Source organism: Psittacula echo, assembly GCF_963264785.1.
Source record: "Psittacula echo genome assembly, chromosome: 4".
Classification (NCBI taxonomy): domain Eukaryota; kingdom Metazoa; phylum Chordata; class Aves; order Psittaciformes; family Psittacidae; genus Psittacula; species Psittacula echo.
In genome coordinates, this window is record NC_137738.1 from 44,998,645 (window position 1) to 45,018,054 (window position 19,410).

Sequence of the window (19,410 nt, forward strand, 5' to 3'; positions counted from 1 at the left end):
TAAAAAGCAAAGAAACCTAGAAGCAAAATTCTGCAGGCATGTCAAGCACTGCTAGCAAAATTTAATATAAAAACACAAAACATAGTTGGTTTTGTACATTACTGTTGTGAATACTACTTTCACTTGCTGCAACCAATAATACAGGCTGTAGTTTTATGAAGCCATCTCTGACATATGCAAACAAACATATGGCAGACTCCTGGAACGCAAAGGATAGCTTAAGGTGCCAGGTTTTTCCTTTGCTATATTTTTTGCTAGTGACTCATACTGTAATATCATGTGGCTAACATGCATGGAAGTAAAACTGAATGTGTTAAAACTGGGAAGAAAAGGGTGAGATTCAAAAGTAAATACAGGATACGCTTCCTTTTAAGTAACAGCGTAATGATAATAATAAGCCACTGGTTGACGGCTGTATTTTTAAGTGGTTTTGGTGCTAACTAAAAAAAAAAAAAAATAATTTAAAACCATTTCAGAAAATAAAATTTAGTTTAACAAAAACCCAGACAACATTCGTGCTGCCTGAAGGCTGCCCTAGCTTACTAGTAACACTGTTATCAATTATTTATATCTTGGTCAAACTGTAGCCAAAAAAGTTGGATTTTCCATGTGGCGCATCTCCCTGAAGCTACTATGTGGAAAAAGCTGTTGTAAAAATTATTAAACTGTTTTTGAGAACGAAGGAGTGAGAGAAACCATGCTTTCATTGTAGTTATGATCTCAACTAAGAGAAATTACCCATAAATTCATGCCCAGACTGAAACCATTAATGCATTTACTCATGTATACTGCCCCCTGCAGCTTCCTCTTGCCCTTATCTGGCTCTTCAGCCCCATTCTGATTTCTCTCTCTCTGTACCAGGACTTCATATTCTGTATCTGAAAACTCTTCCCCCATACTTCTGTCTGTCTTGCACTACCTCGCAATCTTGTCTTTCAAGACATTTCCAGTTTCAGCTCCAAACATCCTCAATGCATAGAGTTCATGGTCTCAAGTCACTCCTGTAGAAGTGCAATGCTGTACGCAACACTGGCCGTGGAAGATATGAACTCAAATGGTTAAAGCCTGGCAATGTTATAAACAAAAAAACCCAATCAAAAAGTGTTGTAAGTGCTGATCACCCTTAATAACAGTGCTTGTAAGAAGCAAATTCACAGAAGAGTGATATACTTTTTAATCAGATATATGCATCAAAAGACCAAGCTCAACTGTTTGATTTGCTCATTATGCAATTGGTAAATGTTAGGCTGTATTAAACATAAAAGTAGCTTTGTTTAAATTAACTTTTCTTGGGTGTTTAAAGTGCTCAAATGTCATCAAAGCATTGTAAGTATTCTTTCTGCAAAGTAAATATTTAAAATATTCTTTATCAAAGATTAAAGTATCACAATAATTTTGAGATATGTGCTTGCAGTATTTTTGAAGAGTTTTTTAACAGTAGTGCTAAATAGAAGTATTTCAGGCTGCTGGAAAAGAACGTATGTCAACAGACTGGTTTTAAGTTCTGCGGTTAGAACACCTATTACATTCTTGAAAAACAGATCTTTTACAGGGAATGGGAACTAACACTACAAAAATTAAGAGAACTAATTTCTCATAAAGCAGCAATAACCTAGAATTTACAGTTCCTAGCAATTTGCCTAAGGATGCTGAATACTAGGCTATGAAACAGTGACATAATTGTTCCACATTCAGTTTCACCTCCAACTGAGTTTCTTGTCTTGGAACCTCATCAGCCTCTGTGCTTGGATTCCAGCATAATGAATCCATGCACTCTTCAGATTTTCCTCAGAGCTGCAGTATACCCAGACTATCTATTTCTTTGGGTTTAATTTTTTTTTTATTTATTGAAGGCAAGACTTCATGGAATAAGGCTGATACCCCTGGCCCCATAACCAACTGTCCAAATAGACTTTCATACAAATAGGAGGATCCGCAAGGCTTAATGGCATTTTCTTGTCTAGTGTAAGGAAGCACTGATTATGCCTTAAATTCAGCAGGGCAGAGCACTAAATTTAAAACCAGAGCCCTCCAATTCTCTGGACACCTACTTTTAAGGAGTCCAGAGAATTATAAAGGTAATAGATTAATTTTAATTTAAAAATATTCTTTCTCATTCTTCTGAACTGCTTCTCTTTAGCTTGAGATGTTCCTAAAAGATTTACAACTTAAGGTTTTATTGAAACACTCCTTTCTAAACGAAAATGTATATACATACATGTATATCTTTTTCCACAACATGGAGAAATGGACTAAAAAAAATCCACCAATCTTTCATACACTGTTCTTTCTACTAGTTGGGACTATAAAGGTTTCCTAGAATTCTGTAATATAAATTTAAAATATGCATTATATATTGCAACGTAAGGTGACATTTAATATATTTTACTACGGCTATACCATAATCATTTAGGAACCTATTAGTATTTGAAATTGCCTATTTTTTTTTCCATTAGTATAAAGTCTTGTTGGATGACCCAGGGCTACTGCTAAGTGAACTTTATATGTACTCTAGAACTTGTATTCCAACTGCATTAATAAATCAAGCATGCAATTTTAAGGTTTCCATCCTGACAAAAGCTTCCATAAATTCAACAGCAGAGCTGCATAAAGCATGCCTATGTTACTGTAAAAACATCTCCAAGAGTTACAGTATGGTTTTCAAGAATCACAAAGAAAATAACACTTTGGAAAAAAATGGTAATTTGTCAAGCTACAGTGACCGAATTTCACACTGTTTAAACAGACTTTTTCCACTTGCAAGGGGAGGAAGAAAATGAGCAAGCAGAAAGGAATGGGGAAGGTCCAGTCATACATTCGAACAATGCTGCTTTTCTTCTCATGATGCACAAAGATAGAACTGACACTTTTTTTTTACTGATTCTTCTAATAAAAATAATTTGCATAAAATTTTTGTCTTGGCTGCGTAAAGCATTATGGAAACCTACCCTAAAGAGTGAATTTCCAAAAATAAGTGTGAAAACCACTCATTTAATTCCTCAGAAAATAGAAGTGTTGTTTCTTACTACATGAAATACAATTAAAAAAAAAAAAAAAAAAGATATTGCCGAATTACAGATATTGCAGGCTCCCTGTCAACAAGGATGTTAAAATTTTGGATCACTCAGCATTTGTGTCCCTTTCAAACTGCATGAAGGCGTAACTTGGTAATGAAAGCAAAGTCTTCACCAATTCACACTACTGCTTGTAATGACCTGCAATGAATAGTAAGGATTTGAGTGAAGTCTGAAATCCACTTTCCCTCCTGTAACAGTTTCTTCTGCAGCCTTGAACAAGTCAGTTACCTTTACCTCCACCTAAAGAAAATGAAGAAAGCCTACTAGTTGCTGCTGAGGAACAATTATTATTTCTACACAAGCTGCGCACACAGACTTTTAGCAAAAGCTCCGTAATATTTGCTTAGAAATTCTATGTATGCAATTGTTTAGAATTCATCATTTATTTCACATGATCAACTGAGCTTTGTAAATAACCGCACTATGAGAGAAACCACTAAAGAGGACGCATTTAAAGCTAGAAATATTTAATTGGGCTATTCATTACATTCACCATAACAAGAGATTTTTTCCTTCATGTTGTCTTCTCCGTTAAATCACTAGACGGTGTTAACTGGATTTATAAAGATGTGGCAATGTTTGCAGGTAGAGCTGCATCATAAATCTCTCTTGCTACAGGTGCACCGGCAGTTAAGAAAATTGCCTTGAAAGAGTTTGTATGTTGAAGAAGAAATTAGTTTGCCAATGCTTCACTTCATAAAACTCTACAAGGTGGCTCTGTAAGTTAGATACAAGCCATACTCTACAAGTTAGATTTCTCTCTTCTGCACTGCAGATTTGTTTATTGATCCTTTTTATTTGAAAAAAATGTATTATTAAATTCAAGCTTGAGTAAAGATATAAGCGAGCATCAACTTAAGTGACATGTATTCAAGCCATTCAAGCCATACTAGCTCAGAGGAAAATTTCAAATCATTTAACGTTCCTGGTTGTTTCATTAGGTATGTGAAGAATTACATGTAAAGGTTATTGTCTTTGTGCTGAATTGGTCTGTTTTAATTCGAGTAAGGAAAGCATCCATTCCAAAGACATCTTATTTCCATAAAAGATTCACATGTAAAATTTTTATTTTAAGCTTCTGCACTGACTGGGAAGGAAAATTAAGAGACCTTATTTATGAAACTGATTACTATGAAAAGGAACTAGTGAAATGCAAAATGAATGAAACATGAAGCATTAAGCACAGAAAAACTTCATACAACAGAAAAGTAAATGGGTGAAAATATTTTGAAAGTTAATTAAACAATTACATACCATTTTGATTTTGATATATTTCAGAAATTAGTATTTTTTGCATACATTTTGTTTTTATCAATAACTGAAAAGCATGATCAGTTTATACAAAAAACAATCATACTGTTACCTGTTTTAGTCAGCAGTTTAACAAAAAAAGTTTTGTATGTGATTTCATTTGACTTTACAAAAATTTGCACATATCTGAAGTCTGTGGTTCTGTACTTTAGGAGAGTAAAATTTATAAGGGTTAGAAATAATACGGTAGATCTGGATTGATTATTTTTAGTAAAAAGACACATAATGAAAGAAGAGAACAGAGCTGTCTTTCTCGAAATAGGTTAGGATGTGATCTATGTGCTCTTGTGAGACAGTCTACTTAGTATGTGTTCAGTTAATTCATGGAGAGGGTAGTTTGCGTCTGCTCACAGTGGTGATGTCTGTTTTTTTGAAAGCACTAAATGTGAAAGGTTTGGATGCCCCTAAAGTTTCTTACTGAAGAGCTAAGACTTTTACATTAGCAGCAGAATTTAGACAGGTCTGAACACATTAAATAGAAGACAGTAAAAGTTACAATTTGGAAGGCTTAAAAAAACTTGTTATTGGTAAGTGGCTCTCTTGGAAATTACCATGTTTTACTTAACAGTTAAGGATGTAACTTCAAGGAATCCTGCATAGGAAAGTCAGGTAGCCAGAAGAGCACAAGAAATAACTAAAAACATGAGGAAAAAGGGGATGAGTGAGAAAGTGGCAAGACAATCTAAACAGAGTAGGCCATAAACCTATTCTGAAAACCACATTTTTATATGGTGAGGAAGGGGTTGTCTTACTATGAGGTGTTTGCTTTGAACTGAATTAATCTACAATCGATCAATTTTTAACTCCTATTTAACTTCTGAGAAAGGATAAACTGGTAAAGGGATTGTAACTGTGCAGAATATTTAAAAGGAGGACTGTGGGGAGCATTAAAGAAATGCATGGTTCTGGCCCAAAGGTGACAATGCCTTCTTATAGTAGCTGTATTCAAAATAATAATCTCCACTATAGAGGTAAAAAAAAAAAAAAAAGTAAATCAAATAGTAATGCCAATAAAAATAACAGCAAGAGAAGCGTAAAGAAAAAGCAGAATGCTTCCTGTAGAGTACTCCCTAAAGAACTGTGCATACCAGCACTTCGGTCTTGGCCCAGCTATCCACTCTTTTAAAAAGAAAAGGGAAACACATACCAAAGCTCTCTCCTTCCATTCCAATAGGCCCAGGCTGAGGAGTCTCTCCGTTCTTCAAGCAGTTATGAATGTATGCTGCCTTCCACCTAGCATACTTCCTGTGCTGGGCATTCTGGGGAAAGGAAAAAGACCGGCCATTTTAATCACTCACTTCTGCAAATTAATGCATTCATAAAAGAAATACAAGTAGGTTTTCCACCCTGAGAAGGGATTATAAAACTAAACTGCTTACTCTGCTATCATTTGACACCCCTTTAAAGATAAACATGTGTGAAATTAATTGGTGAATTAAAGAAAATATATAAAAACAACAGCTCTCTCAGCATGCAACTAAAAAGTGGAGATATTTAATGAGTACAGTACATCAGAAAAAGGAAATAAATTACACCAGGACCATCTAGTGTGAAAGTTGGAGGACTGTGTTGTAATTACTGATATAATAAGGAAAACTTCCTATCTCCATAAACTTACATGATTATTACCTTTAGATTTAAATATCTGAAACTTAAAGTGCTACTCCTGCTGACCAGTAATACAGTCTAATTACATTATCTTAAATTTTAAAAATGTATGTAAAAGCATGAATACAGAAAAGCTGCTGCAGCTGCAGATTAATGTGGTGCGTGTGATATTCTAGGACATGCAACATTTTAACATCTTCAAAACATGGCTAAAAATCAGATGAAGGATTTCAACAATACATAAACTACTACACAGAGCAAGGGGTATGATAATAACAGCTTTAAATAAACTGTTAATGTCACATTTAATAGTTCAGTTATTAGAAAAAAAACCTACAAAAATGGATTATATATTGATGGTCGATATAATTTTTGCCAACTCTGATCTTCTGAAATGGCACTGCCAATTGCTTCATATTGACACTTTAAAATTGGAAAAAATGTGGTAGTAACTTCAGTACATAAAGAAAATCAACATGATTTTTCACTATTTTCAGCTTATGGCAAAGATTATGGAGGAAAAGCATTTACCACCTGGGTTTTCATAAATTCTTCTTTTGACAAAACATGAGTGATTGAAATAAATGCCAAGAGTCTCAACTATTTTGAGATTTTCCATTTCTTTTTTTAAAATATACTTTACTGTCCTCGGGTGCAACTTTAATATGTCAAAACATGAAATGAAGATTGGTCACTTTTTATCTCCTGGGACTGTTAGAATAGTATCCAGGAAGAGTTCACAATTGTTACAAGAAATCTTAAACTGATTATGCAAATCAAATACGTTGTCAAAAGTTGTAACAGACATAACCAGTTCTGACAATTACAAGCTAATACATTTCAAGGAACAAGGCTGAATATAAACAGAGATGAGACGTGTAAGGATGAGTAGAGTACTCTGACCAAGTGAACAGTGCAGGTTGGTAGCATATTTCACATCAACTTCATCACCTGCGAGGTACTGGTGAACACAAATTTCCACATCACACCCAAGCACGCAAGAAGAAAAATATTTGTAGATGACCTTTGTGGATTCAGGCACTGTAAGACATAATCAGCACTTACACGATCAGCACTTGCTGATCTTGTCTTAGATTGTTTACTGTCATTGCCGTAGCTCATTTATTTTTCCAGGTATTTCAACCGTCTTTTAAAAGAAGTAGTAGCTTTCTCTATTTTTTTTTCTTTGCTGTAAGTTACTGACTATATTATGATATTTTCAAATTGAGTTTCTCAGTTAATTTAGCAAGGAAATTTCACTTTCAATTTTCAGAACAAGGAGTACTTTATTAAAAGTATGTGCTCCTCTCTATTGAAGATTAATTCTTCTGTTGGGCAGTTAACCACGCACATAACAGAAAATTTTGGTTTAAAACAGACCAAGAGATTATTCTGGTGTGCTTAATAAAAGAATTCCAATTCTAGAATACTTGTTTGATTGAAAGACTACCTGCCATGAAGAGCACTGAGTTAGTTACTTTAGTAGATTTTTTTTTTCAATTAAAACATTCATGTCTTAATGGCCAGATAGCAAGGCATTATTTTATGAAGTAAATTCACATTCTTCAAACTTAACATATCACCTTTTAAAAGCAGTGTTTGTTTCAATGGCAAAAGTATCTATTCTAACTAAAACTGTACATGATTCCACCTCAGTTATTAGCACTAAAGTTCTTGCCTGAGGGAGAAAAAAGGCAGAAAAAGCCAGGAACCTTTCATCATTTTCCCCTATAATAATTTCTACTTGCTGAATGTAATATATGTATCCCACCGTAATAATCACAATCTGAATTTCTAACTGACAGCTAAGTCATGAAGCATCTTCCAACAGATAATGGTGTCTAATATTTCACATATAATTTCTTCAAAATACTTGGCACAATTACAATGACTAACATATATTTGACAATATAATTAGAAATTATATTCTTTGAAGTTTATATTCACAAATTATAAAAACAACTTTACAGAACTAACCAAGTAATTTGTACCTGTTAGAAAAAGCAATCAGATAATACACTGATATCCTCAACACTTACCTCTTCAGAGAGCTCCCCAAATACTGTTAGAACATCTATCAGGAGACTTGCAGTATAAAAGGACTTTATCATGTTTCTGGAAAAATTAAAACATTTCACTAACTTAGTAATGTCAGTCTCTCAGGATCACATTTTTAGAAGTTGTATTTTAGACCATACTGGCTTATTTCAAATCAGACATCACTAATTCTACTCTTTTTTTATTCTGATGTTAGAGAACTTACTTCACAATGTTTAAATTTAGCAATGTATTGACTAGTCTTCTGGCTGCTGTAGAAACTGCTTTAAATCAAACCACATAATATATCCTCAAAACTATTTTAATATCAGAGGACAGAAAAAACATTCTATGATTCTATAACATGCTTGATGTTAAGCTCTCTGTTAGCCTAGGGTTTTTAAAGGCTTGCCAGTAGGTGAGCAACCACTTATAGAAGACAAGAAGGAGGATGCTAGTTAACGTATGAAGTTAGAGACATACCAGTAGTAACAAATCTAGTTTTCTGAAAGATATAAATTAATGCATTAAAGCCCAATTCTTGTTTCGAGTGAAATTAAAGAGTTTGGATATTCAAATTTCCTGAGCGGTATCTTAATTCAGATAACAAACCCAAAGATTTTCACCTACTTATGAAATTGCCCAGCTCTGTCTTCATTGTCTGCATACAAAAACATTTTCAAGGCATAATTCTCCACGTGAGCAGAACCAACAATGTCCTGAGTAATTGCTTCATTATCACCAAATTGCTTTTTCATCTTATGAACATTGAAAAAAAAAAATTGTTATTAGATCCTAGCAATTCTGCAATAGTATTCAAGCACAAGAAGCAGCTGATTTAGACAAAGCTAAGTACAGTTTAAAAAAGAAAAAGCATACACTTCAATTATTTATTTTAGCTCTGAATACTTAAAAAAACTCCAAACACCAAAAAAAAAGCCCACCAAAAAACCGAAACAACACAAAATACTCCAGAGCAAAACTCAAACCTTTAAAATAAAAACAACTACAACATTGTGAAGGTTCCCTTTATTATCAAAAAAAACCCCAAGCACTCTGAAGCCTGTATCAGGATTCAACACAGTTCAACTGATACAGTAAGGCATGCTTTATAAACATACTGTAGGTCAGAGCGATCATCTATCTTCCCTCTTGTAAGGCATTTCACTGCAGTTCATTGCATTTTTCTAAGTGTCTGAGCCCTACCTTGAGCAGACTAGTGACCTACAGATTTACCAGAATTTTCAGTGTAAGCAGTGCACTATAATTCAAAGAGCTCTTTTCAAAGATGTTAGACTACAAAAATCCTCAGGTTTCCCAATAAAAATCAGTAAAGCAAATAATCCTGTAACACAACAGGTGGATTTACAGCTTCTGAATAGGCCTACTGTTTCTGTATAAGGAAATCTCAGGTTATCCTTACAGAACAAAAACAGGAACACTGCATGATATTAACCTGCAGCCTTTATTTTGCTGAAAGATTTAAACACAATCTCTGAATGGCAGTTCTTTTTCACTGTGCGTGTGAAGAATATTTAATCATGCAGGCTGCATTTCCATATTTTTTAGATTGCTGCCAACTTTTTAACACACAGAATGTTGCCAGAAAAGTTACTTGATTTCAGTAGTGAAATAGGAACTTTCCAAATACAACTTCAAATTTGAAGAGTTTTGTCAAACTCATGCTCCACATATTTTTTAAAATATATTTGTTTTACAAAGTGTAATTGTTTTTCTTGCGAGTGTACCATAATTTGTAAGTTGCAAGATATATAACTGAAATGATGCACTAAATTAAATTGAGTAAGATTATTTTTGTGTGTGTATATATACACATTTCATCAGCCTATATATACACCTCATACTTAGAAAGTAACTTAATACTATTCTTGATCTGATGTTCAATGGACATGATTTCAAATGCTCAAATGAGTGTTACATGTACTTCTAAAAATACTGGTGTTAACAAAGTTGTTTACTTTTGAAATTACCCTTCACACAATCTATGAATCAGTACAGCAGTGCTGAGTTTTTAAATGATGATTCATAATATGAACCTAAAAATCAAGCACATTTGCTTTAGTTTTACTACAAACATTTAAATGAAATAGTTATCTACTGGAAAAGCAAAACAACACAATTATACATACAAGTACTTCTGACAGAAACATACATTGGGGATACAAAATCACTCTCATATATTTGGAATATTATGAAGTTTCTTGCAAAGAACACATCTGGTAATTTCCAGATATATCAGCACTGTTTTATTCTTTCCTACAAGGACGTTTAGTATTGTTTGTAAACTTCTCTCTTAACATCTAAATCAATTGCGGTAGCACACAGAAGGCTGCAAGACACATTTTGGGCAGACCTACAGCACACCTTTATGTCCCTGCTGGTTATGGGCAGACTGAAATGGTTGCTTTTCCTGCAGAGGTCCATCCTGTCAGTATACCCAAGCTTCCTAGCTCCCCAAATGCTGTATTAGATCTGCTTAGAAGTGCTCTCTCCATCCTTCAATCACTTGGCTACATAGAAGGAACTTCAGTACGTAAGCATCAGTTGTCACACAGCCAATTTTACCAGCAACTGAAAGGTGAAACCATAGGGTTTTGCTGCTTTGCTAGTCTTTCAAAAATTTGAAGCAAAGAGAACACTGCAGAGAGACCAGTTGCTGAAGTACCACAAGGGATCAAATAGATTTTAACAATCCCAAGGAAATGAAGAGCAAAATCTTCTGGAGTTTTAATTTCACCTCTCTTCCCTTTTGAATATGAAAATCAGATTCATTAAAGAAGTCAAAAATTGATGAAATAACACACCATGGAGTCACTGTACACTGGATTTTCCACTACTCTGATTTTCAAATCATAGTTAAACCATAGCAAGAAGCACAAGGTATGAAGAAAAGACAAATGGTTCACATTTTAGGGTGTTTTTCTGAAGAACTGAAGGCTATTGCACCAGTTTCACACAAACTCTTCAGGCATTGCTCTGGCTAGATTTTGGATGGAATCTTAATACTGAGTACAAAAAGAACAACATTACTTTCTGCTTCCAAATGAGCACTTAAACCTTCAAGGCTATTGAAAACTACAGTATGTGAACATAAACACCTCCTGGAACTTACACTGACCATCTGTACAATGCCTTTACCTTTCTTTAACTCTGTTCTGTTTCAGGTTGTTTTGCTTTTTGATACTATCAAGTCCACTCAAAAGAGCATGACATCGCTATCTCTTACCTACAGAGATAAGACTGTGCTTACAAAAATGTATAGTATAAGGTCCCCAATCTCTAACAGAGGACATGTATCTTTAAAAGTACCTTTATGTTTTAGAAAATGTAAAAAAACACCCCAAAACCCAAACAAAACCAAAAAACAAAACCAAAAAACTCAAAACCAAAAACCCAAACCCCACTCCCTGTGTACAACAGTTCAGGTCAAAATATTTCAAAAGCACTCAAGGACTAGGCTAGCCTAAAGTCTTCTAGAATACTGGTATTTATTTTGTAATGAATTATTATTTCCCATGAGAATATGTATGAAGGAAGTATCATAATTTATATTATCTATACAAAATCTTATGGCAAATGTCTGCTATATAAAATCTCAGTTGAGTTTGTGCATGCATACATACATAGAAACATGCATATAGTTTTATCTCCTTTCAATCCTTCTGCCAATTTATTATATGTAGAATGTCTGCATAGAGAATAGTTGCATAAATGACTGATGACAGAGAAAAGATAGTATTTGCAGAAGCTTAGATAAAAATGAAAGTAACATCGTGAACCGATTGAGAGGAAAGCAATAAATTATACTTACAGCTTCTAACTGGTCCATAAGTTTGGATAAAAATTTACGGCATTCTGGGGTTTTACTATCAATCTTCATCCCTGTTTGCATTGCATATAAACGACCTTTAAAGGAGAGAAAATACACAAAAATCCAGAACTGATTATCTAAGGCAAAACCATTAAGCAAACAAAGCGATGCCTCCCTCAACAAATCTGAAAGACAAAATCATCTTGTGTTTTAACTACATACTACTGCAGTACTAGCGAGCAATCTAGATATACTCAGTCTTGCAGAGATACTAAGAGATATTTTTCTAAGATTTATGCTTTATTTTTCTTAATGAGTATTCCTGCTGATTTCAAATTGATACTTGTAACACTATTATGCAATATTAAGTGCTTTTGTAAATAATCACCACCCTTGTTTAAAGCTCTCAAATGGGAACTTCAAGGCAATTTTTATCCCTAATTATACATGAATAATTTTCGTATGACTTACATACATGTATAGAGTGTATGAATACATCTCAAAAATGGAACTCCATGTAGCAGGAACCAGTCAGTTGTAAACTCCACTTAACAAATGCAGTTAAGCATCTATTATCTCATTTGTATGTATACGTAGCATCAAAAGACACAAGACACAAACCAGATCTTTAAATCAGACAAGACAGATTTTACTAAACTTTCCTAGCAAATAAAGTGGCCATTTTTTTTATATGATTTTGAAAATTAATGATTAACAATGATTAGTAACTTCTAATATTTTTTTTTATTATTATTTTCTAATTAAAGTTACCTTTTTACTACCAAAAATCTATGAATTTTAGATAAGCACATGGCAGAATTTTATATGCTTCAGAAAATAGTGGGTAAAATCAAAGAATTATTTACTACAATTAGCATACAGGGAAAGGAAAATGGATCAAAAGCTTTCAGTAACCAAATACAGGACATTTTTCACAAGAAAGCCATTTTACTAACTCTCACTCCTGACCCTCAAGGCAGTCCTACAAAACACTTTCAAATGCAGAGCTTAAGAACTGTAACATGCAACTCTACCAAATATTATCATGAGGCGGTTATCACGGCATACCACAGTGTCCTTCTCCCTGCAGGATACAGAGGTCTGCAAGTGATTCTTGCTTGCTATACAGCTTTAGCATTTCTTTCCTTACAAGCCTCAATTCATATACCAGAGACAGTCTTTTCCCTTCAAATTATCTCAGTAAACAAGAATATATAACACAGTTGCTTTCAAACTGCTCTTATGCTGATGTCTGCTGCAGAAGAAGGCATTATATGCTCACAAGCTGCCCTTTCCATCTATTATCAGTTTGTCTAATAAAATTAGATGGCTTGCTACAAAACTTAACCTAGGTTCTGCTGGTGAGTATGATAACTCATTTCTCCAGATTTTAAAATTAGTATTTCATGTCCCATATACACTGATTATTCAAAACAGACAAAGTGTACATTCCTTATTCGAGAGTGCAAAGCTGACAAATTTTTGAATGTTAAAACTGTTGGGTTGCCCAATCATTTAAATACTCCCTAAAATAATAAAAAACGTACTTGTGCCCTTCAACGCTTCTCTACTTCCACATTTACAATTTACAAAACAACCTAGCACCTTTATATTCAAGTTTTCAGTAAAGAACAACCAAGTAAAAGTCAACTCTGAATGAAACTTCAGGAATGATAAAAGCTAGGGCCAACTACAACAAGTGACCGTGACAGATGAAAGACAAAAATTTTAACAAGAAAATGCTATGTGGATTCTATGCTATGTAGGTTTCATGAAGTGGCAGCACTAATATTAAGCTAATTACTGATATGTACTTTTAAGCCTACCTTATTTATCTTCAGGCTGCTGACATGTTAATATTAAAAATTATGAAATCAGCACATGCAAAATTTAAAATACATTTCAAAGAAGTCCAAACACAGAAAGATAAAGATTTGTGTCTACGGAATTCTAATTTAAGTCTACTGTCAATTAAAATACCATCATCATATGATGAGGTGCCAATGCTTACGGTCTTAAACTGATTTTTAAGTACATACTTGACTGTAACTTCCCTGAACACATTTCATAGTATGATTTAATAATGTAAAACTTACAAATTAACATAATGGATACTAGGCCTATGGGCCATCTAGATCAGTTACTTCGTTTGACAGATGCAAATATCAGATATTTTTTACAGGAAAGTAAATAAATTTTAGACTGTTATGAGTTAGAATGACAAATTCAGAATACCCTTGGTCATTACTGGATACAGATTTATCTTACTTGCTGAAGTATGCATCTTCGTATCTCTTCCACAATTAATTTAAATAAAGAGAACCCTGTTTCCATATAAACAGAAATCTTTCAAATGTTTAATCGCTAAAAAATCTGCTTATTTATAAATTATTCTTCTGTTACTCTGGTTTTTGGGTTATTTTTGGTGGGTTGTTTTTTTTTTCTTTTTTTTTTTACATTTATTTCAAATATACGCATTTAAATAGTGAAAAAAATAATTTTTTTCCACAATAATATGCAAAGGGGTATATTTACAGAACTGTTACAACTGTATGCTTTGTAAGCAGCCCTACAATGCCAGTCCTTTCCCCTCTGAGGATTTCAGAGACTGATAAACTCAGGCTTTGTGGTGGACTTGGCAGTCCTGGGGTAAAGGTTGGACTTGATGATCTTAAAGGTCTTTTCCAACCTGGTTGCTTCTGTGAGTCTATGACCCCTTCAAACACTCCAAAGAATGTTAGCACTTTCCTGCTAACAAAGGACTCTGGGATCAAGGTGCCCAAGAGTCTTCAAGTCATCCAAGATCAAACGGCTACTCTCCAAGGCATTAACAGATTGTCAAGAAAACAGGTGCTCTAGCACCAGCAGTTTACAGATACTAGGAGAGACATCCTAAAGAAAGAATATTAATGCCACCTGAGCTAAGATTAAACGTGTTCCACCAGTCAGAACTATTACATCTCTGTGCCACACAGTTGACTATATGAGACAGTTACCACTAAACCCGGATTTGTACTAACGTCTATATAAATTGGATAGTAAGATCTTGCAGGAAACGTCCTAACTAGTAAAAGGTCAAAGCACACTTAAGTTACCCTAAAAAGACAGTCTACTGCAATCTTTAAGAACTTTCAAAAGTTCAGAATTTTTGCACACTGACTTCCTCACATTCAGTAGTGTGTGAAAGGAGTGCAACATAACAAAACCTGACTCTGATGAGGAAATCACTGAGGTAAGGCATAAGCCTTTCCTTCATTCTCAAATAGGTGGTGATTAAGAAAGAATACATTTGTGAAAACTACCACTGACAAAGCATCAACACCTAGTAGCATTCAGTACTAAAAGAGGATCTGACTCAAATACCATTGACAAAACAACCTGATTGTAATGAAGTACAAAGAAATCCACAGGTCATAAAATGCAAACCATATCCTACCAGTCAAAATCTCCTGCAATGCCAGTTTCAATTGCTGAACTGACAACAGAGAAGTAAAGTATACTTCCCACAGTTTGAAACTCACCAGTGATAAACAAGGTTATGTATGTTTAAGTAAACTTATTTACTCAGTGCTGCTATAAGACAAAAAAGGGGCTTGGGGGTTTAAGCCCTCTATCAACAATCATTAAACTTATCAAGTAGACAGTAAGTGAAAAAGTTGATCTGAAGTAACTGGGATTTATCTGGCAAAAATAGAATTGGATGAGGCAGAAATAATTTGGTATTTGCCTCTACAGGCACTACTGAAATAAAAATAATATTCTTTTCAACGTTTTGAAATTTTGCTTTTGAAATTATCTGCATGAAGAGAAATATGTAAGTCTAAAAGCAGTAAGTAATCCTGCCTTATTACAGACAAAAGGAAAAAGTGTCTACTAACTAGTTCTACTCTTTGCATTTTTGTGTATTATTATTACATCTCATTCCTAAGGCAAAGAATCTTAATTTATTTCCAAACACATTTCTTTCCATGACTGCATATTTTGTCATCCTTCTCTTTGATTCTGAAATGTCCCAAGCGTTCTACATGAAAGCTATCTGTAAAACCATGTCCACCTGTGTTGATTTTTGTACAACTACCTTTGCTAATTAAGGTGCCAGAAGTCTCTTCCATATCTTTCAGTTTTGTGTGTAGTTTATCCCACAAATATCACTATCATGTATCCTTACTGTAAGATACGTGTTGATCCAATGAAAAAAATCTATTATATCCTTTACCTGTCTAACTTGCAGCAAATGGGAATACTCACTTCATTCCTGAATTTTCAGTACCACTGAGCAAAACACAGTTTTCCTGCATTATTATCACCAGTGAAATTTTAAACTGGCAACTAATGGTCAAAGAATTGTTCTCCATGTTTATGTTGACAGGCAATCTCAGAAGCAAAGAACGCATAAGCAAGAGGCTAAAAGTTTGCCACCTACAACCAACATTTTTGCTGAGAAAGCTGAATATAACATGAGTTCAATTTTCCCCCTCCCCCATATCTGAAAGAAAACAGAGTAATTATTTTCATTCCTTCAAATACAGCTGTTCTGGTTTCTGTAATATTGCAAAAGCAGTGGAATGTATTATTACTGTACTTGTTAAGCCACAAAAACTGCTTTAATGTGAGTGGTTCAATTTCCAATAACTAGGAGTTAATCTCCTGAATGGTATGGACACCACAGAAAGAAATCCTCTTAGCATTCTGTATTACAATTGCGTTATTTCACCTTTTAAAAATAATTCTGCTTGAGATGCCATTTTACATCAAAATTATTTCAGAGTTTTCTCTTCTGAAATTTTCTCTATACACTGAAAAATGTTTAAAGTGCATGTCTATAATGACCACAGTAATATACTGCAAACAAGTAGACTTACAGGACCTATTTGCCTGGTAACTTCTAACAAAACATTTCCTCTGTGAAAAGCCAAGCTGCTGAAAATTCTGATATAAAGAGACAAATAAAACTATACATTCCAGCTGCAAACATTTACAAGTTTTTAAAGCCTAAATGAAGTACTAAAAGAGTGTAGACAATCTTGGAAGTAAGTGACCTGTAACTCTCATTTGTTTTCACTATTTGTGATGAAGATCTGAAATACCTGGAAACAAACAAATGTATATAATTACTGTTTCTTTTTCAGCTTGTTCTAGCACTTGGCTTCCTAACAGACACAAATTGTGTATTTTGCCCCCTCTATCCAAGTCAAGTAGCAAAACATTTTTGTGGCTGACAACAGTAGTATATGCATAAAGTAAAGCACTAAGGAGGTAAAGGAGGCTGCAAGAGTTAATGTCAAAATATTAATTATTAAGTAGAGCTAAAGTCACTTGTAATCTTTTATGCACAAAGACAGAACTGCTTTGCCAATTATTAACTACAAGAGGGTTTGCTCTCAGTTTGAAGGCAGGACATTTATATTCAAATTCATAAAGACTTGGTAAGTAATCATTCTCAGAAAAATGTTTTGCCAAGATAACTACAAAATTTACGTCTTGATTTTTTTACCCTTACTCACTCTTCAGCACATACTAAGTGTGGGTGTGCTGGATGGAATTATACAGTGAGCTTTACAGAAACTTCTCTGCTTTTATTTGTCACGTAATACCATGTTATTTTTCCTTTGCTAATACACAGCACAATTTCAGAGCAAGAAATTTGTCTTTAGTATGTGCCAAGCATTCATTCCTAATACACAGTAAGTTATTCCAGATTTATGTTTGGATAACAACTTAAACTCCCCTCACTCCCATTTTAAACTAACTCTCTGCCAAGTAAAAATACTGGAGAACAAAAGTTCCAGCCAGTAAGCATGCACAATAGCCTGATTCTATCTTCTAAATTCTGCCCTACTATCCATTTTAACTTTTCCTCGTCTAACAGGATCAAAAGATTACAGTTCTTTTTCCCCACACATATTTAATTCTCTAGTATAGAGAAAAAAATTAGGAACTGGAAGATTTTTGGCATTGATAATAACAGATTACACTAAACAGTAACAAAAACCATTGCCACAAGCCTCAGCCATATTTTGATTCTGATTAAGGGATGAAAGCTTTTTCAGGCAATAATTTATTACTCATTCATATTCTACACCTTCCTCTTCCCTTTGTCAAACCACTGACAGAAAAATGTTTGTTAACTGCTTGGCACAGGAAGACAATACAAATGTGGGAAGCAAGGGACAAGAAAACATTAAACTGGATTGCACTCAACTACTGCCAACATTTTCATATAGAAACGAAATATTCTTGGTTTTGTTAACATTAATGTATCACACTTCATGTAATTTCTGCATGCAGATTATAAATATATGCTATTTCTACATGGCTAAACCCAAATTGTCTGAATTCAAAGACTTTAAAAAAAAGTTAACAGCTTTGTCAAACCAACTCTGAAGGGCCTTATACCTCCTCTTCATAATATGATGATGAAGGAAACTGGCAAAAGGCAAGGTAAGCATTAGGCTGGCAGCATCAAGTCAAAATCTGAAACATTCCAGAGAAAACAAATTACTTTTAAATATTTATTTTCAAGTAACATTATCTTACAGAAAAACTGAAGAAAAAAAAAGTCTGAGGCAAAATTGGGGGAGAGGGAAGAAGACTACATAGAAATTTAATTAAGAAACTCATAACAACAACAACAAAAAAAAGTAGTATCATGACTCCCTCTTCACCTCTAATTATTTTATATTATTCTAAATCCTACAGAGGAAAATGGATTGATAGTAATATATTTCAAGGTTACCTTACATGCTAGACAAAATTGTTAAGTCAAAACTGTCTCAAGTAAAATGTCTCTTACTTAAAATGACTGGAAGTTATAGTACATTACATTAGCATTTGCTATTATTTGAAGAACAGCAACTTGTAAACAAACAGGTGAGACAGAATATGCAGTTACAAAGAATATTGGTAATTATTAAGGTTAGATGGCAAAACAAGTAATCTAATAGTATCTATATGAATTCTAGGAAATAATGCCATATTCCATGCAGCTATTCTTCACTGTGTGTTTTGGCCTTGTAAAATTTGATTAAGAGATCTGTATGTGGAATTCACAGGTTTCCATGCTTTTGCACAATATTTAAACTAATTTATTTAGTTTATTCAAACTAAAGTTTTCAAGGCTTGTCTCTATAGTCTAATAAAGAAAATGAAATATTTCTAACTGAACCATAAAAAAAAAAAACACCTTAGCTGTATGATTCTATAATAATTGAGATCTCAAGAAGGCAAAAGGGGAGAAGGAAGCTACTCTAGATTAGTTATGGTCAAGTCCTGTGGATAAACCAGCTTGTAGTGATTAGAGCACAAATCTGAAGTATGCCTGTGGAACACCCTCCAGTTTAAACTGGAAAAAACCTATTTCCAGTTTAAACTGGAAAAAACCTATTTCATACTCTTAAAGTCCTCTGAGAGTTGAGCCAAAGCACTCTAGATGGGCATAACCATGAGATCAGTTTCCCAAGTGCACTCCTGACCTTAACTGCTAACAGCATTCACGGCTGTATTAAGAGAATCACTGCCAGAACGCTGAAGGAAGTGATCTTTCGC

General features: G+C 34.0%; 1 protein-coding gene across 10 annotated transcripts in view; it reads right to left on the reverse strand.

The window, feature by feature from the left end:
- The window catches only part of VTA1 (vesicle trafficking 1), a 39,671-nt gene that overhangs the window by 13,990 nt on the left and 6,271 nt on the right, over positions 1-19,410 (reverse strand). For 5 of the 10 annotated variants that reach the window (XM_080616229.1, XM_080616230.1, XM_080616227.1 and 2 more), the window contains exons 2-6: positions 11,866-11,960; positions 8,664-8,791; positions 8,036-8,111; positions 6,948-7,037; positions 5,536-5,647 (exon numbers count right to left, since the gene is read on the reverse strand). In XM_080616229.1, coding sequence (XP_080472355.1) covers positions 5,536-5,647; positions 6,948-7,037; positions 8,036-8,111; positions 8,664-8,791; positions 11,866-11,960 — 501 coding nt within the window. Of the gene's footprint in view, positions 1-5,535; positions 5,648-6,947; positions 7,038-8,035; positions 8,112-8,663; positions 8,792-11,865; positions 11,961-18,261; positions 18,340-19,410 lie in introns of all 10 variants that reach the window. The other 5 variants (XM_080616236.1, XM_080616232.1, XM_080616235.1 and 2 more) reach the window with 2 other exon arrangements.